This window comes from Patagioenas fasciata, chromosome 15, assembly GCF_037038585.1.
Source record: "Patagioenas fasciata isolate bPatFas1 chromosome 15, bPatFas1.hap1, whole genome shotgun sequence".
NCBI classification, from domain to species: Eukaryota; Metazoa; Chordata; class Aves; order Columbiformes; family Columbidae; genus Patagioenas; species Patagioenas fasciata.
This window is the reverse complement of record NC_092534.1, coordinates 10,302,139-10,329,658: the sequence shown is the minus strand read 5'-3', so window position 1 is coordinate 10,329,658 and position 27,520 is coordinate 10,302,139. Positions and strand designations below refer to the sequence as shown.

General features: G+C 41.4%; 4 protein-coding genes across 11 annotated transcripts in view; 3 read left to right on the top strand and 1 right to left on the bottom strand.

The window, feature by feature from the left end:
- Positions 1-3,945, bottom strand: TSR3 (TSR3 ribosome maturation factor). The gene is made up of 6 exons (XM_065851056.2): positions 3,789-3,945; positions 3,508-3,712; positions 2,633-2,826; positions 1,685-1,858; positions 338-401; positions 1-261 (listed from the first exon to the last, which is right to left on the bottom strand). Exons 1-6 carry the CDS (start codon positions 3,883-3,885, stop codon positions 117-119), a joined length of 879 nt encoding a protein of 292 aa, XP_065707128.2. The 5' UTR covers positions 3,886-3,945; the 3' UTR covers positions 1-116.
- GNPTG (N-acetylglucosamine-1-phosphate transferase subunit gamma) lies at positions 3,917-12,800 on the top strand. Its single transcript, XM_065851058.2, has 11 exons — positions 3,917-3,999; positions 4,082-4,133; positions 4,307-4,374; positions 5,510-5,564; positions 5,662-5,745; positions 6,778-6,871; positions 8,227-8,341; positions 8,872-8,954; positions 9,203-9,331; positions 11,219-11,300; positions 12,312-12,800. The coding sequence occupies exons 1-11, from the start codon at positions 3,966-3,968 to the stop codon at positions 12,434-12,436; spliced, it is 921 nt and encodes a 306-aa protein (XP_065707130.1). The 5' UTR covers positions 3,917-3,965; the 3' UTR covers positions 12,437-12,800.
- A 44-nt stretch (positions 12,801-12,844) lies between these two features.
- UQCC4 (ubiquinol-cytochrome c reductase complex assembly factor 4) lies at positions 12,845-14,920 on the top strand. The gene is made up of 2 exons (XM_065851061.2): positions 12,845-13,148; positions 13,244-14,920. The coding sequence occupies exons 1-2, from the start codon at positions 13,123-13,125 to the stop codon at positions 13,581-13,583; spliced, it is 366 nt and encodes a 121-aa protein (XP_065707133.1). The 5' UTR covers positions 12,845-13,122; the 3' UTR covers positions 13,584-14,920.
- A 276-nt stretch (positions 14,921-15,196) lies between these two features.
- UNKL (unk like zinc finger) overlaps positions 15,197-27,520 on the top strand; it is a 34,543-nt gene continuing 22,219 nt past the window's right edge. For 5 of the 8 annotated variants that reach the window (XR_011741433.1, XM_071815059.1, XM_071815058.1 and 2 more), the window contains exons 1-7: positions 15,197-15,313; positions 17,150-17,359; positions 18,744-18,920; positions 19,925-20,058; positions 21,614-21,749; positions 22,462-22,579; positions 24,323-24,407. Coding sequence is in view for 7 of the 8 variants with exons in the window: in XM_071815059.1 (XP_071671160.1) it covers positions 15,234-15,313; positions 17,150-17,359; positions 18,744-18,920; positions 19,925-20,058; positions 21,614-21,749; positions 22,462-22,579; positions 24,323-24,407 (940 nt within the window). In the remaining variant the exon portion in view is untranslated. Of the gene's footprint in view, positions 15,314-17,149; positions 17,360-18,743; positions 18,921-19,899; positions 20,059-21,613; positions 21,750-22,461; positions 22,580-24,322; positions 24,408-27,520 lie in introns of those variants that run through there. The other 3 variants (XM_071815060.1, XM_071815061.1, XM_071815062.1) reach the window with 3 other exon arrangements.

The window sequence follows — 27,520 nt, the reverse complement described above, 5'->3', positions numbered from 1 at the left end:
TCACAGGAAAATTTCTTTATGCAACATGTTACAACTCTTGGGGATTGTCATTTATTTATTTATGTTCTTGTGGTATATGAGGTTTTCTGTTTGGGGTTTAGAGGTGGAATGTGTTTTTACTTTTCAAATAGTTCATTTATTGGCTGTTGCAGCAACTTTACAGTACCGTCATCTTCTGGACTGCTCTCATCACTGCTTTCAGTGGCATCATCTGCAGTGCTTACACTCTCCTCCTCCGATTCTTCATTACTTTGTGCTACCCTGGAAACATTTTTCTAGTTATAAAAGCAAAACAACTTAAAATGAGAAAAACAGTATTTAAATTAACTTTCATTACCCTGGGGAACTGATTGGTCTGTTGGGATTAGAAGATTCTTTCCCTGAGTCAACATCAAATGGATCTGGAAAAGGAAGGAAAAAACCCATACATATTGATGAAGATGGCATATTTTAATGGTTACCTTCATTTTCATTATAAAATAAGATTATTGGCAGGGAGGGGAAGGCATAGGAAGCCTGGTTTATCTTTCTGTTAAGTTTACCGCAGCTTGGTCAGAAACCAGGGGCGGACAACAAGTCCTGTCCCCTTTTCTAGTCTTTTCCCTCTTTTTTGTGTCCCCCACCCTCCCCAAGGGGCTCAGTAGCTCTTTCGGGGCAGTCAGACTACACACTGATTTCTAAGGCTTTTGGCAAGAAAACATGGATGTTCTCAGAACGGTGTAGTTCTAAAAGGTCTGGCTAGTTAGTCCATGTCTACCGAGAAGTGAAGTACAGCCGGCCAGGCTCAGCTCTTGCTGAGCGTGGCAGGGCTGGAGTTACTGGGGAGAGCTGTTACCTCAGAAAGCGAGACAGGGCAGGACAGTGTGGGGCTGCGGGGGGAGCTGTGCTGCCCCTTCACAACTGTCTTCAGTTCAATTTAACAATAGTTAGCCTTCCACCAAACAATGGGATTATTTCACTCAGCATAGCACGTCGTAGAGAAACTACCCTTTCCTTACAGTGTGATCCCCTGGCCTGTTTTTATGGGACTTAAGCACTGTGAAGGAGAACATTAATTAGGAGCATCTCTCTTCACGTGTTCTTGATCATATGATCTGGCTTTTTTTGACACCAAGCACTCATCTGTGAATAGAGCCTGAAATATGGGAATACCAGTAAGTCACTGGAAGACTCTAGGAATAAACTACTGTACTTATAAGCTATTTTCATTATAGGTCTGATTTAAAACATCTTGATTAGGGACTGTATAAATGTCCATTAAAGGTCTTCCTTAGGTTTATTTATAACTAACTTGCTCTCAGGCTGTGTGCCTGTATTTCTCCTGTAGTCCTGATTTACTATTCTACTCATACTCTGCTTTTAATATCTGTAGATAAAATGAGGAAGCGGCAGATTTTCTTTTTACTGCTTAGTTCTCCAATATCCTTAATTTAATCAGGGTAAGTACTTCACAGTTAAGCTATGAGTACACTACTATATGCATTCAGTTGCTTTAGTTGTTTTTGTCTTTTTTAGTTAAAAACAACAGGCAGACTTTCTTGTAAGAAGAATACACAATGTAAAGAAAGAACACCACATCTCAACAAAGCTCTCATCTTCTACCTTGTCAATATTTTCATGAAGTTAAAGGAAGCGATCATAAGAAAACTAAGTTTGGAAAAGGAGGTGTGTCTGTGTGTCTTACCTATTTCTTCATCTTTTTTTTCTTGGACACTGGCTAAGAAGTCCTCTTCAACTCTCAGCACTTCTTCCTGGCAATGACAAGCTGCGTATTTTTCCAAGAGATTTTTGTTCAAGTCAATAAAAGCCTTACCCCATTTAAATTTCTGTAGAAGAATGGTGGCCAGCTCTGGGAATCCTAAAGCAGAAAATAAATCATCAGTTTTCTTTTTCAGTGTGAGATTTCACTCAGCTTACAGGTTTCTAAGTTCAGTATGAACCTACATATCACTACAACAGTGATATGGTTGCCAGTGTATTTTCGGTGTTCAGGGATTCAGACGTTTAAAGGATTAAAAATCTTTTCAAATTTCAGTTTAACTTGAAATATCTGACTCAAATAAAAGTCCATAGTCTCTCAGTGTTATAGAAAAGTATTTTGTACAGGTAATGAATGATTAAAGCTCTAGCTCCCACTGTCCTTCGATAAGACAGTAACTATACATACAGTATTTTCAGAAGATTTGTGTGCAGTGTAGTAGAGCGTGTCTCTTCAATTGGCAAGAAAGTTCTGTAATGAGTGTGTAAAACATCACAGGGGGCAATTTCTTTTGTTTTTAACTAGAACCCAGCGTATTAACTAACAGCTGCTGCCTCTTCTTAAGACAAAGGTGCATAAGGATTCATGCTCTGTCTGGTGGTTTTTAACAGTTTTTCTAACATTAAGCGCCATCCTGACAAAACCAGGACCACTGGTTTATGTGTCCCGTTTAGTAGCTGACCTGAACACCCCCCAGATACCTCCACGCTACCAGATACAAGTACTTGGAAGAAAGCTGGACAATTTGGTTCCAAACTCAGTAACGTGATGACCAGCGGAACAGCATTACAGTAGATTCTATCGTGGATCATCTCTGATTTACTGAGGATGTAAGAGTTGCTGGTAAGTTATTTCACACCAGACACAACCTACCAACAATGCAAAAAGCTGCAGCGAAAGCCTCGGCACAGGACAGCTTGCAGGGCCGGCCGTAGTTCACGGGGTTTGCAGCCAGCAGGTAAGGCAGCAGCCGCAGGTGACCTCCTCTCATTCTCTTAAAGGGAGTTTCTTCTAATCTGGCCCATGAGCAATCTATGACTGCAATGCCACTCTGAGCAATGATGTGCCTGAAAAAGAAACATCACCGCATCTGAAAAATTGTTACCGTTGTATTGATAAGCTGAAGTGAGAATTACAATTGCCACTTTATACTGGCAAGAGATTTGCATACAACCTCCCCAATTGTCAATCAAAACCCAGGTTTTACAATGATCTAAAATCCAGATGCTTTTCCTCCTACCACACGTGGTGAGAAACAACTATCCATATTTTTCAAACTGAATGTAAAAAAGTCGAGGTTTAAAACTGACAGAAGAGTGTGGTTAATAGTAATGTTCACATTCTTAAAAATACACCAAAGTTCAGATTTAGGTTCTTGGCTAGCTTCTAACAACTAATCTTTTCTCTCAGTAAATACATCTCTATAAAAATTCTGCAGGCCCATCTCTCAAGAGTTCTCAAAGTTGCCACCAAATAAGTTTTATAGTTAATGAACTGTGTTGTCCAGCCAAAGAACTTTAGTGTGGAATCATAAAAGATATAATAGCTATGGGCCTCTGGTTCTGAGCAAGTTAACCTGCTACCAGCTGTGTAAAAATGTTCACCTGATTTAATAAAATGGCTCTATTTCTCATGTTCGTGCATCAGTGTAATGTAACAGGAAGGTCAAACCTATTCCGTAGCACCGTTCTGGCCATGCCTCGGTGGTTAAACCGGAACGCTGCACTGGAACCGAGCACCGGGCTCACCTGTCGGCCGCAGACACGTACTCCGTGGCCAGAGGGCTGAGGACCAGCCCCGGGAATCTCTGGCGGAGGCGCAGGGTGCGGAGCAGCCCTTTCCGGGCCAGTTTCCTGCCGGTGCATTTCTTGGGATCGCAGTGTCCGAGCTCCCACATCGCCAAAGGACACGGGAACTTCGCCTCCGGCGCGTCCCCCTCGCCTTCCACACAAGCTGCGAACAGCAGCGCGTTCGTGCCCGGCCCGGCGCCCGCGGCCCCCCCCGGCCCCGGCCCCGCACGCCCCCGCACCTCTGAGCGCGGCCTCGGCTTCCGCCGCGAAGCTGTCGAGGCCGCGGCCTCCGCGCCGGCCGCCCCTCCGCGGGGCAGCGCGCCGGCCGCGCTCCATGCGCCGCGTCCCATGGGCCTCGCCCGGGCGGAGCGGCCGCCCCGTGGCGCCGCGCTCTTCCGTTTCCAGCGGAAGCGGCGATGGCGGCGGCGCGGCTGCTGCTGGCGGCGCTGGGTGAGCGCGGGGGCCGGCGCGGGGCAGCGGGTGCGGCGCGGGTCGGCCCGCCCGCCGCAGCCAACCGCTCTTTGCCCGGCAGGTCTCGCCTCGGCGGGGAAGATGAAGATCGTGGAGGAGCCGAACACGTTCGGGTACGTGTCCGCCCAGTCGCCTCGTCCCGCGGCCCCGCCGGGCCCGGGTGCGTCTGCCACTCCCACCCGGCCCCGGGGTCCCGCTCCCCGCTGTGGCTCTCGGTCGGGGAGGATCTGACCGTGGCCGGATCCGTAATTCAGCCTTAAAGGTTTAACTTTCCTTCTTTTGAAAGGTTGAGTAACCCATTCTTGCCTCAAACAAATAGGCTTCAGCCAAAGATGTCCCCGTCTGCACTATCAGGTATATGCAAGCATTGCCTTTTTTGTACGGTTTTCATCATTTAGTGCTAGTTGTCTACTTTATGCAGAGCCTAATTTTACCTGTCATTTTATGAGCATCATGGAAATTAAGCATCCTGATTGCTATGGCACAGATTGCGTGTTATTGAGGGGCAAACCCTTTGGCCAAGCCTATGATAATCTGTGGAATGAAATGCAAAATCATGCAGCTGGAAAAATCACATGGGAAGGAGAACCTGCCAGTGTCCCAGGGATTGGGGCATTCCGGAGGGTGTGATTCCAGTGGCTTGGTCGTTGTTTCTAGCATTGCTTGTCTAGATATTTGGGAAAAATATGTGGGCGATCCTGGTGGTGGAGGGTTAGAATCCAGGATGGGGCTTTATTTTATTTGCTTTGTAATCTCTTTTGTTTTCCTTTCTTCGCAAACATTTAATAATTCCCTTGCAAAACTACCTTAAGGGACACCGAAATGTCCCTGTAGTGCATAGTTCAGAACTTTTGACCCTTTTTCGAATGCCAAGTTACCTGCCTTGGATTCCTGTGTCAGCAAGGCTGGAATGATGGTCTACAAGACTGGAGCTGTAAGTGCTGAGCTCTCTGACAGCAGGTTTGCCGTGCTGAACGCCCACCGGATCAGGCTGTGCAGGCAAACTGGGAAAAGAAATTCTGATCAGAGAATCTCAGTGAAACTTAAATGTGCAGCACTGTCAACATTCTGAGCACATGGGCTTTACTCATGTAAACTCGAGGCGTTTCTGTGCCTTTGGGGACACACAGCTGCCAAGCAGGAGTTGTGATGATTTCAGAGTTAGATTTTGGCAAGATCTGCACTGATGATTTCTCTTATGGATTTGGCCTCCAAATATTGGTTTGTATACAAGTTTCTTGTTTCTGTTGGAGGAAGAGACTTATCTGTTTCACTCAGTGTTGAAGATGAAAAATGTTAAAGATCATGAAGCAAACCAATATAGCATTAGTGGGAACTTAGAGTAATTCATATGGAAGATACACATTTCCGTACGCACAGCAGAAAACCAGATTTGTTACATACTTGTTGCAGTTTTGTCATGACAGTAACATATTTATATTTAACCAATATATTATTCTTCCTCGATGTCATTTTGTGGTGTTTTTAGGCCCTGCACATCTCTTTAGGCTTGCTGGCAAGTGTTTCAGTTTTGTGGAATCCACGTGAGTAATGGATTTCAATATTTGATTCTATACATTTATTAGGAATGAAATAGGTTTTTATTTGTCCGAAACATCTTATTTTCTTTTTATTTTTAAGGTACAAGTATGAGTTTTGTCCTTTCCATAACGTCACTCAGCATGAGCAAACCTTTCGATGGAATGCCTATAGTGGGATTTTAGGGTGAGGCTTTTTAGACCTTTAAGTTTTACCTATGTTATTAGCAGACCATTTTATAGACTGTCAAAAAGGAGAGTTTTAAATTATGGTTCTTTTATTGGTCAGCTGAGGTCATTGTAGTTGACATTATGCATAAAAACACCCCGTCTTAAAAAAATGCAGATTTTTTGGTGATAAATACTAACGTTCTATTTTAGCTGAAGGCTGATTAATAACCAAGTGCCAGCTGCAAGTGTGATGTGTTCATGTGAGAAATTCAGTAATGTATAGCTACAGCTATACATTATATTCACAATGATTTCTTATCTAACTGTTTTCTCTGAGTTGAAAATAACCTTACAAAATGAAATGAGTGCTTTTTGTGCCAAAGGTATTTAACAAAAGGTAATAAGACTCAATGTAGACCCGAAAAGTATCCCAAAGTATTCAAAGACCCAAGACTATCCAAATCATAAGACCTAAAATAAATTTAATTATAAACCAGAGCACTGCTTTAAAATTACTGCCTTTCTAAATATTTTGTATGTAGATGTCTCTCTTTTCCCTTTGCGGACAATAATTAGTGACCCAATATGAGAAGGAAAGGGTACATCAAGATGCCGAGACCATCTATGGCTTTAGGACCAGCAGAAGTAGAGGCTGGTTTTTTAGGTGCTCTCAGAAGCACTAAAAGTCCTGCAAATAGTCCAAGTTGCACAGGGCACGTAGCGTCACAGAATTTGTTGCGGGGTTGATCTATAAACTGTGTTTTATTGGATTTAAACACAGATTTGTAAGAGCAAAATGTTTGCAAATGGAAAGCTGATCCAAAACTGTGTTCTCAAAGTAATGTTCATGTTCCCTGTATAGCAGCCTGGATAACAAACTACTCTCGTTACAAGGTTTGGGCTGTAGGAAATGGAAATACTAAGACGACAAAAATGAAATATGTACAGTTATATTGAAGATGGTGTAAGGGTATTCCTGTTTTTCTCCCTGAGTGTTCACCTTTTTCTTTCCAGTAACTTAGAATAAAATAATGTCCTGTTTTTTCAGAATCTGGCATGAATGGGAAATAGAAAACAACACGTTTGTTGGAATGTGGATGAGGGAAGGAGACTCGTGTGAAACCAGGAGCAGACAGACAAAGGTACAATAACCCGGCCTGTGCTAATTCAGACAGCATGACTGTACGCACTCACAACACACTACAGGCTGAAACATTGAAGTGCTTTGTAATTTGTGTCAGGAAAAAGAGCTGTTTGCTGAATTCACAATGCCAGCCTATTGTGCTAAGAACATCCAGGAAAAATGAGGGAAAAGAATTAGGCAGTGGACAACAGCATGGTGAGAAGCTAAGTAAGGTTAAAACAAGAGAAACAGATTGTGGTGTGAGTACATTTTAAAGAAAAAGTAAAAATTCTTACTTTGTGGGGTGATTAAAATGTTCCTTTTCACATTAAAACAGTGGCTGTGCCAAGGAACTCTTCAACTAAAAGGGCAGGGAACAGCATCTGATACTTGACCTATGTGTGGCACACAAGTTGCACGTGTCCTTTATTCTTTTATTCATTAATGTTTTTCTACCTTGTTTTGGTATGTTACACAGTTTTACAGATACAATGAATTAAACCTCCTTCCCTGGTAACGTTATTGTGAAGATGAGTTAAAGATATCCTGTGCGACCTCACCTAGGCGTTCCTGCTCCAGCAGGGGGATTGGACTAGATGATCTTTTGAGGTCCCTTCCAATCCCAAACATACTGTGATACTGTGATATCACATAGTTCACAACAGGCTGCTCTCCACGTAGAAGATGCTTAGCTATTACAATGAGCGGTGACAATACAATATTTAAGAGACTGATATATAGCTAGAATAATAACTAAAGTGAAGATGGGACAAGGGGCAAAATATCTTGGCCAAGGTGAAAATGTTCTGCACTGTAGTGGAGGTGTCTGTTAACAGCTTTATCTCCCATAGGGGCTGCACAAAGAATTACTATTCTTGTATGACCTGTGATGCTGATTCAAATCTTTCACTGGCATTTACTTTTGAACAGACAGGAAATACTGGTGCTGCAGGTTTAAAGATGACAACAAATTTCTACAGGCTAGATGTCTATTCTCTTTATTTAGCACGTTAGTCAGAACTGAAATCTGCTAAGTGAATTATGCACAAGTCAGATGGGATTCTGAAGGGTGTCCTGTTCACCCTCCTTTTTACCCTCGTTCTTGCTGGAAATCTGGTGCTTGGGAGTCCAAGAAACAAAGATAAGTGGGGGCATCATTTCCCGTTAGAGGAATCGATTTTCATATTTGATAAAATAATTTGAAGCTGTGTTTGTTATGATTCTTTTTCTGTGGGTGCCAGCACTGGAAGCTTTGACATGACAGTACGTACAGAAATGCATCTGCTAGTGTTGAAAGACAGCAAATTGATCATCACTGCTGGCCCTGTTTTATGCGGACGTGTTTCACTCATCTTTGTTTTTACTGATGTTTAGGTTCATCTCGTTTGTGGAAAGAGTAATAAATTGGCTTATGTGTCTGAGCCAAGTACTTGTGTTTACTCTCTGACATTTGAGACTCCTCTCGTGTGCCATCCCCACTCTCTTTTAGGTAAGATTGAGAAAATGGTTTGTGAGTGGAGCAGCTGGCAGATTACACCGGCCTCAGAGTGAGAATGTTTAGGTTGAGTTTGTAACTTGATATAGAGGAGTATTAAATCTAACATATGATATGAAGTGTATTTTAAATCCCAGTCATTATAGCTTGTAGGTGTTTCTCAAATAAATTGTCACTGCTAGGACAGACCCAGTGAGGGATTTCTTTCCGTTTTTTTGGACTGGTTGTAGGAATCACCCGTGTAGTATCTGCTCATTTACTCACATTACAAAAAGGGAGAGCTCAGTTAGAATTACATTCACCAAAGATACACGAGACCTTCTAGATGGAAAGAACAGGAAAAATTTTGGTTGGTGGCATTCTCCAGAAACTTGAAATGAGTGAAATGGAATTTAAGTCTAACTCTTAAAAGCAGTAGAGACCATGTCCTGTATAGAAACAGATTTTTAAAACAAATAGGCATGCACGCTACTAATGCAGAAGAGCACTATTGGTTTTTACGTGGTTTGGCTTCCATTTTTCAGTTTATCCAACTCTGACTGAAGCACTACAGAGGAAATGGGATGAAACAGAGCAGCTTCTGTATGATGAACTAATAACTGAGCAGGTTTGTTAATGTTTTCTAACTCTGTTTGGTAGAGAACCATTACTGTCAAATAGCCAAACCTGGCTTCTGCAGTTTCTCCTTTATTCTGCAGTTGGCAAACAGCAAATTTTGTGCTCTGTAACTGCTATATCAACTTGTATTGTTTTCTACAGTGAAATTTGAGGAATTGTATTGGTCAGTGCAAATTACAAGCAGAGATGAGAGTCAGATGAATTAATCTGTTGTCTTTTGGAAACTTTCTTTTTTAGGGATACAAAAAAATACTGAGAGGGATTTTTGAGGAAGCCGGCCTTCTGAAAGCGACAGAAGAAATGGAAGTTGAGAAACAGGATAAGAAAATAAGTCTGGAATTTGAAACCGTGGAGAAGTGCAGTAAGGTATAGAGCGTAATACTTACAATGTGGAATTAAATTGCCACCTTCCTAATGTACAACAGGATCTGTGCGAAAGCATTGTGTAAATACTCTGGATTCAGCTGAAATCTGTTCAGGGGATTGTATTTTCTGGTTTCAATATGTAACAGTCTGCATACTGAGTGATTTGATATCTATTCTAGCCCTTAAGTCAAAACCAAACCAGCACAACTGAATGCCCAGTAAGAAGATGGAGGGGGGTGTGTAGGAATTGGTGTAGGTGCTTGGGATATTAACACCTTGTAAGTACTGTTCCTGGGGAATATCAGTCTGGGAATAGGGAGGAATAACTAGTGAAAATAAATGTGTAATCAGCCTTGGGAATGGTGACACTTTTCTCTGAAGATAATTATCCAGACTTGTGTCAGAATGCACTGGCTATCACACGGGCAAAAGGCAGAATGATCGATGCTGTGTCCGCTTCTGAGAGACTTCCATGTGTGTGAACAGTCCTTCTGCAACATAATTGAACTGGGGAAAATAGAGGTAGAAGGTGTGCTCAGCCTAAAAGAGTGCAAGCTGAACATCAGAAAAAGAGCATGGAAGGGAATCAAATCATTATAATGCAAAGAAGCTACTTGTGTACACATACGCAGGCACACTGCAAGAAGAGCCAGAGGCCACGAATGCATTGCAAAGAGCACGTTCTATTTTAGTTACCTCTCTGTTGGGGGATCTCCAAAGTTGCACCTGAGCTCCCAGGCAGAGGTGACACAAGCGGGGCCGCAGGCGCTGGTCTGTTCAGCCCTGCTGGAAGATCACTGGGCCTGCTGAGCTCGCCTGTATTTCAAGGCTTCAGGCAGGCGCAGCCTCCCGCTCTTTCTCACAACAAAGCAGGAATCTCAGCCATAGTGATAAGGTGCCTGGAGTTTCTCACAGGCCTATGTTATCTAACGCTGAGGTTCTACTCATCAAGCCCACAAGGTCAGTGAAACAATTAGTGTGATGTATGTGCTTTTTCTACAGACAGGTGCAAGTCACTTGAGCGTATTTATATTCAACTAATCTCGCCAGATCTTCCGCTATATCCCCATACACTGCTGCTGTTGTCATTTTGTTAGAAAATGTAGCAAAGACAAAACACCACATAGTGATTCCTGAACATAACCAAATAAACTGTGGTTAAGCTGGATATGCTAATATAAAAATTACCATTTTAATGTGGTACTCTTAGGAGCTGGAACAGTCACCTATGTTTTTTTCAATAGTTAACAATACAGTATTTATTAATTCATACTACTTTTTCTGGCTTCATCATAGCTTAATTGTCATCAAATTGGCTGGTTTGGTAACCACAGAATCTTTTGTTTTTTCTTTATTTGTATAAAAACTAAAGCAATAAAAAATTGGGGCTTCTTAAAGATTCTGGATATACGGTTTGAGTCTCTGAAGTGCTGAGGAATCCCTGGCTCTGTCAGTTAACAGAAACCGCTGAAACTGAGAACTTGAATTTACTAGGTCAAGAACTGAGGAGGTGACAAATTTCCAACTGTAGCGTTATGATATAAAAAAATCAATAAGGCTGGTCCTGTAGCAAACTTACGAATGCAAATTTTGTGCTGTGGTAAAATGCTACTTAGAGGATAGATCCAAAATAGTCACTGAAAGCACTCCTAATTTTTATTCTCGGGCTTAGGAAAAGCTCTCTCCTGTTTGGGCAACATACAGAAATATATATTTTTATGAAATTTGAACCTTGTTCTTGGAATAAGCAATTTATTGTTTAAGATCTTTTAAGTCAAAAGCTCCAAGCTCAAAGCTGTGCATGGACCCATTATTTTGTATAAATTCCCATTGTTTGTATGCATCTGGAGAGTGGAAGAGCCATTTTAAATGTGTTTTCTTTCTTAGGAATACCAGCAACTTTCTGAAGAAATAAAAAAACTTAAAGAGTTATTGAGTCAGCATGGTATTGCATACAATGGAAATACTGGTGAGTTCTTTGGTATTGTTCTTTTTTCATTATTGTCTATTCAGAATGTGAATACCCAAATGTTGTTTTCAGTCACAGCAAGAATTAAATAATCTGTCAAATATGGAGGTAAAATTCAGTAGACAAAAGTTTTTAATGAGTACTTAGGTCTTGATTCCTGATCAAGAAGACTCATTTTTTCCCCAAAAAAATCTGTTGATGACTTGAAATTTTAGCTTTATAGAAAAATTTTGACTGCTGTTGTAATTGAAGTTTGTCTCTAGTACTTAAGGTGCCAAAGAAAAATGGAATTTCTGTTACAGCATTTGTTGCACGTAAGCATCTTTTAAGTAACTCCACTGCATAGGCAACCACAAGGCCTGACTTCTTCAAGACGTGTTCTTTGTATATTTGATTTGGTTTTATCTGTTCTTAGTCAGCTTTTTTTCCCCTCTTTGATTTCTGTTAGGTAAGTACCATATCACGTGCGGTTTTTAGAAGGAAAGACTGTTTGGTGCTGGCCATGAAGAAGCAAGACTATTCTGGTTTAAATCCAGAGAAGTTTTGTTGTGATTTGTTGTTGGGGTTTTTTTGTTCCCCAGCTCCCATTCCTTCCAGTCCACTGTGCCCATTATTACATGAACTGTTTGTCTAAGGAGGATTTAATTTCCCCGAATATATATTTACACCTTTTATGTTCAGAATTGGCACCTCAAGAAAATAAGGAAACTTTGAGCTAATTAAATTAGCTTACAATTAGTGACTTTTTTCTTCTTTTTGTTTCGAGAAACTCATTACATTAGAATTTTTGTAAAACATTTTATCTGCATGTTTGAACTACTGAGTATGTAACTTGCACAGTATTCCTCCCTGTTTGGTAGTTCATTTAGTTATTGGAAATGAGAACTGTATAATCAAAAGCAGAATTCACAACTTATTCTAGATGACTTATTTCAAAACTATTTAGTGAATTCTTTGACAAAAATGTTTTGGTGTGTAAAAGCAGGAATAACTGATGTCTTAATATTACAGCTGAAAATACCAGTGTTGAACACGTAAGTCACAAACTGGCAACAGCAGTGACAACTGTTCTTAACGGGTCAAAGAACGACGACCACCTGCACGGCGATACAGGGATTTGGAATGACACCGTATGAAGAGGCTCGGGTGGCAAACAGCAAGTTCACAGGGGATGTCAAGCGAGTTGAACATGTGTCATGGCACTAAGATGTTTTACCTTTTGCAAGTATTTTTGGCTTTCTGACTTTCTGCTCTAAAGCAAAGGGAATGTAATGGAGCAAGGGCTCACCAGTATGGAGAAGTTGGCTGGTTCTGAGAACATCCGTGAAACTTCTGTGCTAAGGCTGGTGTTGGGAATAGATTTACAGATTCTGTGTTTCCAGTGCCAGCTTTTATTTTCCTTGATCAAAGATGGCAATGAGTGGTGTAAATACAAAATAGTTCAAGACCAATGCTGTAAGATGTTGTATGAAAGGTAATAAATAGAATATTAAGAACTTACTTTATCTGCATGCTAAAATGTTCTCTCTACAGGCTTCAGAGGTGTTCTCTTGCAGAGCAGTGTGTAACCTGCCGCTCGGCCTGTGTTCAGAGGCTGATGTCAGCTTTGGGCAGTGGGTGGATGAAATGAAAGGTGTGCAGGATCCGACAGACAGGTGCTATGAAAACAGCAGGCTGTTCTAAAAGAATAGCGGTGTTAAGGGAACAGCTAGAACGTAATACGGAATACAGCTGTGAAAACGCTGCCGTAGGAGCCGCTGGACGCCCGAGGGCGCTGTCCGCTCCGTGACCGCGCACCTGCGCTTCCGCTTCCGGCGGCGGGATGAGCTGGGCGCTGTGCGGCGCGCGGTGAGCGGCGGGGCCGGGGTGGCGGCGGCTCCGCGCTGCCGGGTCCGTGCAGCCGCCCGGCCCTGGCCCTGACCCGGACCCGTGTGTCTTTGCAGGGCGCGGCGTTGCCTCCGCCCGCCCGGGCCCCGGAGGTGGCTGGCGCAGCGGCGGGGCCCGGAGGACGCGGATCCGGAGGACAGGGGGCCCATCCCGTTCTCCGCCAGCAAGGCCAGTCCGCGCGTGTGGACCGTCAGCCGGTCTATGGGGAGCGACCACGAGAGGCCGTGGGCGAAGGTGCTGCCGCTCAGTCTGCTGTGCACGGGGCTGCTGCTCTGGTGTGTGTTCAGGCAGCAAACGGAGGTCGATGAGCGGCTGGAGGCGCTTTTCTTCGATCAGGTTGCGGACTCTGTAGATGTGGCCCAAGAGGGCAAAGCTCCCCTGAAGGAGGAGAAATGAGGGCGGGAGCGCGGCTGCCGTGGAGGAGCTGCCGAGAGTTCGCTGGCATTCACCTGGTTAAAAACTGTACTGACACTTCAGGGGGAAAACTTGTTTCCCCAGCCTGTCGACAGCCTTATCTTGCAAGCTTGATTCCTTCATGTATCGTTAGCTTAGTAATTTACACCGGTAGTGCAAGGAGTGGTGTCTTCCTGCATTGCACAGTAGGGATGAACAGTATGTATTGTCATTCAACTTGCATTTGAAGATACGTTTTATACAACCCATCTCTTTTTCTATGGATCATTTAGCTTACATGCCCAGTGTATTAAAATATCAAAGCTGTAAGTCTGTAAAATTGCTGAAGGTGACCTTCATTAGGTGTTTTGCTAGTCACAAACTGTGTTCAACTTGAAGGCAACTGTGTGTGAATCATTACTATGTGATTCTTTGTGCTCTGTTTTTTTTTTCTTTTTGTAATTTACTAAATAATGTATAAACTACCTTCAACCTTTAATGCATAGTTGGTGGTTGCTTTCTGGACTATAACTGTTTAGGCATGTCCAGTTTAAGTGATCATTACCACTAGGAGAGGGTTTTGCAGGGAACTGAAGTTATTGGATTCTGTTATATTGGGGAGGAACCTCCTGGTTGCATTGAACAATGTAGTGTCTTTTTTTCCTACAGATTCATAGATATTCAAACTTGCACAGTAGAGACTTTCATTGGAGAGGAAGAATCTAAGCTACTAATACGACTTAGTTCCCTTCAAAGGTTAAGGCATTTTTTAAGCTTTAAATGTAAAAATGCAAAGCTGTTTTTGTGCCATTAGAACTCCTAATTAAGAAACAAACTAAAAGCTCAAACAAACAAGAAAACAGAACAAGACCCTCAAATAAACAAAAAACCCCACAAACATAGCAGCAGCTAGTAAGACAGGCTGGAGCTACAGAGAAAACGGAGTTAGCATCACGTTCGCCTAGTACTGCTGATTAGTAATGCACCAGCGTGGCTTTTGATTTTGCTGTGGAGTCACTGTAGTTGAACCAGATGGTGCCTAGTAAATGGGTACAGTTGGTTTGGTACCTTCTTGGGTTCAACTTTTATTACAGTAGAATGTTACAAGTGAGGTAGGTGCATGGGAGTGTCGTGGCAAATAAAGGAGTGACCCTGGATTTTATTTATATCGACCTAAGGTGTAATGCCTGTTTCTGATTGGCTTGCTTTCTCCCTGTTCTATTAAAGCGATGAACCCAGCAACATACTGCTTTGTAAGGAAATAAAAAGCCGTCCCTTCGTGTGTGACTTACTTTTGGGTGATGTGATACGTGTTCAATAAAGAGTGTCCACCTGTAAAACTCACAGTCTCTTGCTTTTAAGGTGTTGGAAAACGTGGAAAACGTTTGTCTGTAGCATTTTGCAGTTCGAAGCACGGAGCGTGGGGCCATCAGCGGGACCCGCAGGAGCAGCTCTGCCTGCCCTAGGACACCTTTCCGGAGCCCGGGGTCCCGCTCGGCGGTTCCGGCGCTGCCCCCGGTCCCGTGTCCCCCCAGCCGCTGCGAGGTGGCCTGAGCGCGGGCTCTGCGCGGGGCGGGGCCGGCGGGGTCGCGTTCCGGGGGGCGGGGCCGGCAGGACGGGGTTGCGCCTGCGCCTTCTTGGTCGCCGTGGAAGATGCCGTCGGTTTCCAAAGCGGTATCGCGGAGCGCTGTGTCCGGAGCGTCTCCGCAGACCGAGCAGCCGACGCATTATACGTAGGTACCGCGTCCTGGAGGCTCCTCGGGCCCCAGCGCCGCGCGGGGAGGGCCCCAGGACCCGAGGGGCAGGGTCCGCCCGTGTGCTGGGCCTGCTCCGCGCGGCCTTGTGCGCTGGCGGCGGGGCTGTGAGGCACGGCCCGACCCGGCCGGCCCGCCGCGCGCCTCTTCCGGCTCCGCGCGTCGCCAGGCGGAAGCCGCGCTCTGTGCCGGCAGACGGAGGCGGCCCGGGCAGGGCTGATGGCGGAGTGCCGGCCGCGCCTTCCCGCGTCTGCCGCCCCGGCCGTGCCACTGGTCCGCACTGCGACCCCCGGCCCCGCAGCTCCGTCTCGCACGTCGAGACTTGTCTTTTCAAGCTACGACAGCAGTCTTTCCACTTCTGCTAAGCCTTGCGTAGCCAACCTCCGGTCGAGTCCTTGGGACATTTCTGTGAGAACTTTTGCAGACCTCCCCGTACTGAAAGACAGCTCCCACGTACTCACCGTTCTCTCTGCAAGCCTGTTTTCTTCTGATACAGGCTGTGAAGTCCCTGCAGCCCTCTAGCACAGATGACAGCCCATCTCATGTAGGACCAGGTGCTCCCCAGAAATGCAGAATAGTATATCACTTAATTGTAGCATTCCATCACTCCAGTTCCCCATATCATCACTTCTATAAGCTCACATGTCCAGCACTCTCAGAAAGACCACAAGAATGTAACCACTTACCTAGATACTGCTACAGCCCTTAACATAAAAAAAATCTATTCCCCTGCTATTTTTTCCCTCCCTCCCCACAATCCTGGATTGTGTAGAGATAGTTCTCTAAACTTAAAGACATGCCTCATCAGTGTCGTTATGTCCCTCATGTGTCAATTTAAGCAACTGAGAACAAAAAAATGTCTTTTATTCCTCTTTGTAATCCTTTCCTTTCCCTGTATCTTCAATTCCCCGTAGCCTGTCCCACATGCTGCACCCTTGTAGAGGCCTCTGGGAACTCTAAGATTCTTCTGCAAAGCGCCTATATACCCCTTCCTCTGCAAACTCTCCATAACTTTAGCAATGTACTGAACTTGCTAAATTGACTGATAGATACACTGAGACAGGAAGAAGTGCTGTCTTACATCCTTTGACAAGTGCCAGAGTCATGCGTAGTCTGGCATGATCTTGATATCCTGTGGAAAGAAGTATCAGAGTTCCTGACTAGCTTATATGCCCTGTGTGCTAATGAAGGACTACCTTACTAACACTCAAGTAACTTTCAAAGACCCCAGGCTGTCTCAACACAAATGTAACAGTTACTAATATAAGTTTGCTGAAGCCCTCTCATAGCCCCTGGTAACCCTCATAAAGCTCTTGTAACCCTCTAGCTTTCTATGTAGCATGTCCACATTCTGGGAATGTTGTGATTAAGGACTAATGTTTAAAGCAGATGTGGTATTTAGCTAAAATAGCCTCTGCCTGTAGGACTATTTTGTGTGGTAGCAAGCAATAAAAATGCTCATTCAAGTAACCTGTTGGATTTATAATCTCTGTTTGATGGTTACTTAGAACAGTAGTCTAATTACTGTGCTTTTTAAATTCATGTGTTTATTTGATTTCAGTTTAGTTACAAGACATAGTATAATTTGCCAGGTATTCCACTGTATTTTATTAGTAATGCATCTGTCATAAAAAAATGAAGTCACTTGTATTCAACAGCTAACCAGTAAATTGTGCATAGGATCTGAAACGTTGTGCAGGTACATTTGTACGATTTTTCATGGGCTATGTACACTGAATTGTCAAGTGCCCTGTTAATACTGTAAAAAATGTGCCTCCAATAAGATAAACTTGTAACACAGTTTAATTTTTTTAGGTATCTAAAGGAATTTAGGACAGAGCAGTGCCCCCTATTTTTGCAGCACAAGTGTGCCCAGCACAGACCATTTACCTGTTTTCATTGGCATTTCCTAAATCAGCGTCGTCGTAGACCTATACGAAGGCGTGATGGGACTTTTAACTACAGTCCAGATGTTTATTGTACAAAATACGATGAGACTACAGGAATCTGCCCAGATGGAGATGAGTAAGTGATTTCTTTCAGTCCTAGGCATTTATAGTATTATCAATGGAATTAAGGAAAGATGCCAATTTCTCTTTAGTAGAAATGATTGATAAAGTCCTGCTGCAGTTTATTTGAAAACAGGTTTCTGTAAGTGTTTTGTCAATTTTTGGCACACAGACCTTTATACAAGCATGTATTCTTTAGGCTTTCGTAGAGTTAGAGCTAGGAATTTGCATTGTGATGATCTTTAAAACATACCATAAGAACCTGGTTTTCTGATAGCGTTGTTCTGGCACATTTCTGCTAGTATAGTTGCTGCATGGTTGGTTGGTTGGGTTTTTTGTTTGTGTTTTTGTTGTTGTTTTTTGTTTGGGTTTTTTGTTGGTTTGGTTTGGTTTTGGTTTTGGTTTTGGTTTTTTGGTTCCGTTATGTTTTCTTTTTCTCCAGCCAACTCTGAAATTCAAATTGAGTGCAAACTGTGCTGTATAGAGGTGACTTCAAGATTGTAAACTTCTGTAAGTTTTGTGAATATTGCTGTGTAGTAAAGGAGAATGACTATTCTGTGATGCTTCCAATGAGAAAAAGCAAAGGAAGGAGTTCACTGTTAGTTGTCTCGCTAGTTGAGTAGTGTTTGCATTTCCATGGACTTATGTTGTGGCATGTATAGAGGAGCTGGGTATATTGTGGTTGTATGTCAGAGGAGCTATCTTCATCTGCAGTGATGGAAGCAAGGAAGGCCTTCTAATTAAAAAAATGTGAGAAAACGGCCAGGAAATAAAAATTTGTTTGCTATTGGTAGTTGGAATTGTAATCCATACATGATAGCCATTATAAAGTATAGACTGTAGCTCACATAGTTGTGTCTGGAAAATGGTTAGTATATGTACAAAGATGTATTGCTGATGTAAAAATTGTTCTCTTCCTTTTAATAAAGGAGTTGTTTTAGATTTCCTCTGAGATTATTCGATAAGTTCCGTGTCTGTAAAGAGCAGAAAAAAAATCACCATGCTTCAAGTAGCCCTTGATTTTAGATGGTGATAACATTAAAAAAAAACCCTGTACTTATTAGTGTGGAAATAATTTGAACTTGTATCAGTATGGAGGATGTCATTCCTTAGCTCAGATGATGTTGTTGCTTACAGGGGTACTTACTAGATTCATTAATAATATTTTCACGAGCATCCTGCTGTAAGTTCTTACAACTTTAGCAGAAACTAAGAAATAGATTAGTGTTTTTTATTTTGAAGCTGATCTGTGATGATGGTTTGTTTGGGACAATTTTTATTTGAAGAATCCTGCAAAGTTACTTGTTTTGAGTTAATAAGAGATATAGCATAATTCAGAATGAAATTATTAGAAACAAAATTCAAAGCAATTCTCTAATTTTCTTCTTTCTATTATGTAGTTGCCCTTACCTACATCGAACAACAGGAGATACAGAAAGGAAGTATCATCTCAGATATTACAAGACTGGAACATGCATTCATGAAACAGATGCCCGGGGTCACTGTGCGAAGAATGGAATTCACTGTGCCTTTGCTCATGGCCCACATGACCTTAGACCACCAGTATACGACATAAGGTAGCCTTGTTTCAAATTCTTCAGCCTGATTAGCAGGAAATAACACCTGTCTGTTATCACTACATACCAGAAAAATTCATTCTGCTTTGCTTGAAAAATATACATGCTTCTGTAACTGTAAACGTAAGAATACAATTCAATGTACATCACAATAGCAGATAGAAGCACACTGGGAAATACAAGTACTGAGGTTCTGTAATTTCCAGTTTCAGGAACCATATATAGTTCTTACAACTGATGAAAGACCAGATAGTCTGCCTTTTGTCATTTATGCCTTGTAAATTTGCATGGGTTTTTTACATTCACAAACTTATGATTTGGTTAAGCCATCTTTCAAGTTCTCAGCTTGTATGTTTGACATTTTGCCTACTCATGTGGGGTTTTTTAATTCTGTTGTGTTTTTCCATGTATAAGATATCAGTATTAATTTCTGCTTCTCTATTGTATCATCAAGTTACTAGGGAAATATGGTCCTTTATGAATCAGGGTCGTGATAGGTATGAGTTTTAGCTGTGTCCAAAGCTAGGAGATAACCATGGTGTTGGGAGGTTTTATAAATGGGCGGAAGGGGAGCTCTGGCTACAGAAAGTAGTCTGTATATATGCGGTAGTAAGGGACGCAAATTCCCAGAGAGCTTTGAAGCCTTAGAGGGTCGAAAGTATCTCTTTCTGGACACTGGAACAGCATTCTGGGGCATTACCAGTGTACTCTTGCCCTGTTGGTATACTCTTCTGTAGACATCTGTTATTGACCACTGTTGGAGGCAGGATTCCATGTATTCTCTTTGATTTGTGTGACATGGTTATTCTTTAAAATTGTTTCCTAGCTTCAGTGCAAGTAATTGTCAGAAATACGGTTAATTTATTTCCTTTTACAATTTAGGCTTGTTAAGAGCTGAATTAAATGACAGCATTGTGATTGGCTTGCCCAGGTTTATACCTGTGACAGAGGGGGTTACTGTAGCTATACCGTTTAGCAGTGTTACTTTCTTTTCCCCATTCCAGAGAACATCAGGCACAGGAAACCTTACAGAATGGGCAGCTGGGATGCTGTGAAGGCATTCCTGACCTACAACCAGGAATTTTAGCAAGCCAGGCAATGATTGAGAAGATCCTTGGTGAAGATCCAAGATGGCAGGGTAACGTTACGCTGTCTCCTTTCCCTGCTACTTTATTGGTGTTTATCCGATTTGTTGATCCTGGGTCTTCATCTGGGAGAAGTTCGAAAGACTGTTTTAACAAGAGTGAGGAATTGGTTTGTATGTGTAATATGGATATTTGTGAACAAGTTTTACTGTCTGTCACATATTCAGATTGCGTTTTGAAAAGGCTTAATAAGTTTTTTTCAGTTTACGTGATACAAATGTTGCTAATCTGTGTCAATTGAACAAATGTTCTTGAAAGTCAGTAGGAGCTCTGTCTTGTGCTAAGTAGTGGTAACGATCAGAGTCTTCGTTTTTTGAGTCATTATAGACTAGTTACTGGATGATTATTCTTTGCTGAGCTTGGTTAGCAGGAATGAAGTAGAATATTAAAGAGAAAACTGGAGCAGGATATTAAAATACAAGTATGTCTTGAAAGCATTATAGTAGATCTCTTAAAGTAAATCCAGTTGCCCCAGTTTTCTTAAGGCTTTAAAATTTGGTTCTCATGTTCTTGGTTTAGACTTGCTTATTATGTAGCCCAAGATGTTAGTATCAATTGGATAATGTTAGAGCTCTTGCCAAATTTTACTTTAGGAAGGACTGCTGGGTACAATTACTTCCGCAAAATTCATGTGGGGACACGTGCTTGTTTGACTGAAAGTGAGTTGATTTTCTTTGTGCAGTTAGAAACACTTTATTTTTTGTAGCTAGCACAGTTCTTATTTGGATTTAATTTGAGAACAAGAGGATAACACCCCAGGACAGAATTAATGTTTTTCTTCAAGTAACTTGCCAGTGGTTTTGACTTGGAACAAAGAGAATGTAAGAGCTTATTGTTATCTTAGTTGCTGTCTGGGAAGCCAAGGTCATTCTGAGCTCTCTGGCTGCAGATGTGAGGCAGCTGGGAAGGGCCATGGATGGGCCAGGCCTTGACTGACATCCAGACTGGTCAATGCGAATATTCCGTGCCATTAGTATCATGCTTCGTATTTAAAGAGAGTCAGGATTTACCAGCTAGAGAGAGGGAGATGGACACCCGTTCTGGTTCTGCTCCATTTCAGTCGAGTTCTTTTAGTCCGGCCTTTTGCTGCTCAGCCGTTTTGCAGTGGGCCTCTGTGCCTTTCTGCATTTTTCTCTCTTCTTACTGGGACTGGTTGTTTGGGACCAAGATGCCGCTTCCAGGGACTGGGTGCTCAGCATGGATGGAATTTGTGAGAAATTTCATTGAGTACCTTTTTTTTTTTTTTTTAAATATAGTAGTAGAAATATATTAGTATTTTTTTTGTTTTATTAAACTCTGTTTATCTCAATCCACAAGTTTCTACCTTCTCTTTTGACTCTCTCCCCTGTTTGGGGGCAGGTGTGGGGGGAATGGGCAAGCGGCTGTTGTGGTTAGGATTGATAGCTCGGTCACATGAAGGTGCTGTCTTCGAGGAGTCTGTGAATCATAATTATTTTACAAAAAGCAGTCTAGTAAGTAAGGTCACTAAAGACACTTTGAATGCAGAAATTAGTTGTTTATTTCTTTTAATTGTTGACCTGTTTACAGACAGAAATTTTGTATTAGCTGGCTACAAGACAGAACAATGTACCAAGCCACCCAGACTCTGCCGCCAGGGTTATGCGTGTCCGCACTATCACAACAGTCGAGATAGAAGACGAAATCCCAGAAAATTCAAATACAGGTACATAAATACATATTAAGAATAGACCTTTTGGTCAGTCAGACAGTTGTTACTGGACTGATCTGTTTGGGTTCTTCTAAAATACAATTGGATATTCCTAATGGAATAAAAATACATCTTTTCCAATTGACTTGCTAAATTTTTTTTGGAAAAAAGCATCTGTTCAGATTGATCGGACAGTTCTGAAGACAAAAACTATGACACTGTAATGGAAATATCCCTTTTTCTTGTGAAGAATGAAAACAATTTCTATAATTCTTAGCAAAAAATGTAACTGTTAGGTCAAACTTTCTCTGTCATGGAAAGATCAGTTATAGTTTCTGTCTCTTTTCTGGTTTTGTTCTATGATTTTTCACTTCTGAGCAATATTTTAGGACCCAAATTTAATGCGTTGCCTCTCTTGCTTTTCATCATTACATCATTTTACATCATTCTCATGCACTGTGGTTTCTTCTTTGGTTTTGGTGGATTTTTGTGCAGCGGTGCAAGGTTTAGAATTGATGGGCTTTGCTTGACTGTGAATAAATGTAATGACAGAAGACAGATAGAATCCTACTAGCTCACCTTTCTGTCAAAGGCTTTCCAAAAAGTCAGAGTCTCTCAGAATTTGCAACTTTATATGTCCCAGAATCTGAGATTTAGTGGGAAATTGTTTGAGACTGCTGCCAGGAAGTAGATGCAAGCAGGCTCTGGACATCACTTTTTTTTCTAGGTCCACTCCTTGCCCCAGTGTAAAACACGCAGACGAATGGGGTGAACCTTCCAGGTGTGAAAGTGGGGACAACTGTCAATATTGTCATTCTCGTACAGAGCAGCAGTTTCATCCTGAGGTAAGAACTACATTTCCACTTATTTGTAGAGATTTCAACTTTATTATGGATTAGATTATTGGTTAAGGATATTATTTATGAAAAAGCATGTGATGTTTCCTTCAACACTTGAGTCATTGAGGTGTTTGCTTAAGCAAAACAAAATTTGCTAATAGTTATTTGTACTGCTGTGGTTTTCACTGATAGGCATTTTTATCGTACTGCTAATGAAAAAATAATAAATATTCTCTGCATTTGAGCATAAATAAATGTGTTCTCTCTTTTTGCCTAGCTTCTTGGATTGGTAATTAAGTCACAGTAGCACTTGCTATTCAATGACTTGGGTCAAATGTCTATTTTAAGTACAGTTTTTAAAGTTTTATTGCAAATAATTAAGAGAAACTGAGTAGGTCTGGAGGAGGTGGAAAGAGCAGACTTTCCTAGTTGCTGAAATAAGACACTCCAGAAAAACAAGGTGATTCTAGATTCCTCTGTAGGCAAAGTCAATTTAACTTCGTTGGGTGCTGGAGCGTAACACCTGTGATAGCTCCCAGTGGAATTGGAGGAAAGATTAGTCCCGCTGGTTTGCTTCTCAGGTGTGTCATTTGGGTGAATGCTTGCCTACAGCATGGTTGTTTACCACCTTTTCAGTGTTTGAGGACAGGTAAATTATTTGTAGGGTGGCAAACATCAGTAATAATGTTGTGATTTAGCATTTTACTATCGTTTCTTGGATGATCTTTGGGTTATGCATGAACTAGTGTTGTATATAGCAGCTGAACTTTCAGCCTCAATTCAAAATCACTTATGAGAGGGAAATTTTTCTAAAGTGCTTAAAATAGCTCTAAAATAAAGAGCTTACAGAACTAGTTGTTGATATTTGTTTTAATACATAGTTTCATTTTTCACCTTTGCTCTAAAGGCGGTAGTCCAAGGTAAACATTTTTTAACATAGCATATGCAAAAATGGCATTCTGAACTAAGAATTATTACTTATTGAGTCATGAATCACTCAAACGACATTGAAAGCCCTCTGCTGTTTGCCACGGACTTGCAAATCACCAGATTTAATTTTCTAAATAGTATGATAGTATGTCAGCCCCTCCTCCCAGCCTTGTGAGATCCAAAGATCATCAGGATCCTGGTAGAGCAGCACACCAAATCTGGCTCTTACTGGCGATTTGTATAATCATCACTGTCATGAACAGTCAGTATTACTTCAGTTGTCACGCATCCAGTCAGGTTAGAGAAAGACATTTGAATGTTAGGATAATTTGAATATTAGGGGTGTGCTAACAAAGGGACTGTGTTGAAGAACACATACTGTATTTCTATTTGGTTGGTTTGGGTTGGGTTTCTTAGCTGTGTAAGCTGCTCTATTATATCCATAATTTCTCCTGTAAGATTTCCTGAAAGTGGTGTAAATGACTTTGAACATTTTATTCCTGATGTTTCACTTGTTTCTATACAACATGGAAAACCAAAGCAGTATAAATAGTGCTTTTCTAAAATGTTATTGATGCTTACTATTTATTACTATGCAGAAGAGGGTTAAGATTCTCTTGTGTCAGGTTTCCTTTTCTTAAAATTCTGCCCTTATATTTGGGTTTTAAAAATGATCGTAAGAACTGAATCTTCCGAGAAAGCTGTAATGCATATTGTTAGTAAATATTCGAATTTTTCATGTAAAGGTGTTGAAATTTTCAGACTTTTGTCATTATGTAACGAACATGTTTATGTTAACTACCCTTCTGTTTTGTTTAGATATACAAATCTACAAAGTGCAATGACATGCGCCAAACTGGTTACTGCCCACGTGGTCCATTCTGTGCATTTGCACACGTTGAAAGTAAGTAAGAGAACTGTTATTTTGTATCAGTGTTCATAAAAAAGTGAACAGTCATTTCTAAACATCAGTAACAGAAGTGATTTAACATCATTAATTTTAATTCAGAAATGGCATTTAATATCACTTGTTTTTAGAAATTTATTTCGTGTTTTCTGATACTGTACATTGCTGTGGGAGCTTGCTGCATTTGCATCAAATTTGCATCAGCAATAAAACAGGAGGTGCTTTTCTTTACAAATCTGGCTTGTCCCTGTAACTTTTTGAGCTTGATTTGGCAATATTCTACACACACGCTTGATTTTTTAAAACATATTATCTGTGCTATTGAAACCTGTAGTAATCTTCTCAGGTAGAAGTTAAACGTCCTTGCAAAGTATTTGCAGAACTAGGGCCTTAGCTAAACTGAAAAAGAACACAGAGATAATGATATCAGCTGTCTTCTTTACTCCTTAGCCCGCTTATATCATCAGTGCACTCGAACTGTTTTATACAGAAAAAGGGAAGAGGGAGCATTTTTTTCTAAGAGAGCACTTAATCCTTTGGTATGCATCCACACAGATTAATTCTGGGCATGCGTCATCAGATGCAACAGTAGTAACAGCCTGAGTTACCCCTACACTCTTCCTGCACTCCAAGAGGTGAAGTGTACAGTTGCAACAATTCATGCCTTCTTTTCAATTGTGGTGCAAGGCAAGACTTGAAGCATTTCTATGTAACTGGTTTCTTATAGGTGATAAATATTTTCCTTTTTTATTATGTAGTTTTTGCTTGCTTATGTAATCAATAAAACCTCATAGTTATTCTTACAAAAACAAAAAAGATCTGGTCCTATCTTACTTTTGCCTTGTGCTTCTAGAGCTGGAAAGAGGGATGAGAGACCCTACCAATTTTGGAAAGCTCCAGATTTCTGCAATTCAGTATTATTTATCTTATTATTCTCTAATGATAAGTAATGGCAGTCTTTTCTCTCTGTCTAACATATCTAGGCAAATGTGATGTTCTATACAACCATTTATTGTGTCACTTGCTTACCTAAAAGACTTTTAGTAAATAGAGTGATACTTGCTGCCCACAGCTCTTGTCTCTGAGAATCTGTGGTATGGCCAACTCATCTTTTAACTTCTGGGGGATGATCAAGTTTAGTTTTCTGTGCTTTTGTTACTCATAGAAGAGGAAGGATGAATAGCCTCCTGTATTTATTTCAAGAAACCCATTATTGTAAGACCTAGCAATTATTCAAAACATTATGGCAGTGAAGTCAGTATTAACTATTTCGTTACATCAAAAGTAGCTCGCTGCCTTTGCTTTTCTGCTGTTGGGGCTCTCTCTTAAATCATGTCCTTCACTGTTTGCCAGTGTTGGCAAGTGCTTCTTTGACTCGGGAAGGTGTGAAAATACACATTTTATTACAGAAGTAATATATGGCACTGGGCTTAACTTTTCTGTTGATTTGCTGTCAGTTTTTCCTGAAACAGCTGAAAGACTATGATTTAAACAAATTCACTCCATACATGCAGCATGGTATAATTGTGACATGCTACAAAATTCCTGTGGACGAAGACTACTTTTTCCCACTTGCAGACTGAAATTCTGCTGACAAGAATTTGGAAACACTTCAAAGAAAACATCTCCTGTATACCAGCTTCTGTTGCTGAAGGCATTTGCCTTCACATCGTCCATCCAAGACTATTTTCTTCTATTGGTGCCAAGATGTCAATAGTGAAAAAACTTACTTCTGATTCATGAAAGATGGCATTCTCCAGGCCAGAGCTAGCCTGACCATTGTTAGTGCGAATCCTAAGGAGGCTATATAGCTGAAAAAGTTGTACCTCATAAAGAATACAACCCTATTTCTATGTAGCATGTTAGGCCTCTGATGCATAATCCCTGAAGCACCAGTGTGCTGGCGTTAGGTAGTTGAATTTCTTTTTGAGGGCTCTGTCCTGATCACCGTGAGCTTCGATGGTTGCCATGGGATAGGCCACCATGTGAGACGGTCGCTTTTCTGTCAGCTGCAACCTCCTACAACACTCTGAGAAAATACCGTTAGACGGGGGGAGACTTGCACTGTGGAATTAGTAACTTCTGAGCAGCTGGCCACACACTATTATGTTCATTCTTGGAAGGAATTAGAATAATATAGAAGCACACATTCTGAATTTAATGCATCTGTTTGACTTACTATCAATAAGTATAATACCAACAACTAATCATGCTGTTCTCCCTAAAAACCTTGGAAAGAGAGAGATTGTTTCTCTTTGAAACATTTGGAAAGCAGTCTTATACTACCTTTTTAGGGTGGAATGACTGCTTACACTCATTTTTAGAATATTGGACATGGACGTGGTTGTGTCAGGGGAAAAGAAGCTAATGAAGATTTAAGAGAAAGTGTGAATCAGATGGTGCTTTTGCTCTGACTGTGAGGGTTGACTGGACACGAGGTGTCTGACTGGACTTGCTCTGCGCCAGCAGCTCTACAATGAGATGATATGTAGTGACAGCGAGAGTAAATTACGAAAAGTCAGCGCATCTGTTTCTGTCTTTCCAACTGTTCTTCACACTCTCATTCTGCAGGGGGCACAGCAGGGGTCTAGTGGAAGATAGCATCATCTTTGCAAGCCCTATGGTTTCTTTTTCCTTTTCTGTTTTTTTGGTGTGACTGGACTGGACTTGTGTGTATAGTGGTACTGATTAGTAGCTTTTCCCTTTCTCTTTTGTGAGTTATGTCCCTATTTTTGTAATTTATATAGTAGTGGTAATATTTGCTAAAGCATTGGGCTCTGTAGTAAGAAGGCAACAGAGTTGTGATAAATCAAATGCTGCATAGAAATCCCTGCATCATTAAAGACCATCCTTGGCTATGCTATCTCCACTGGAGAGAGGTGTCTGTATCTCATACTCATTCTGTTTCCTACTATGGCTTCTACTTTCGTATACTCTATCAGAGCTAGTTATTCTTTCCAGTAGAGAGAAATGTTTAAATGATGTTTAACTGTAGTTTATATTTACACCTTCAGAAATGCAATAGTGGCTAGAGATGAAAAAATCTTGCTGTACCTGTAGAATTTATTAAGAGCTTTTCTTTTCAGTCCTTACTTTGATGTGTGTGCATG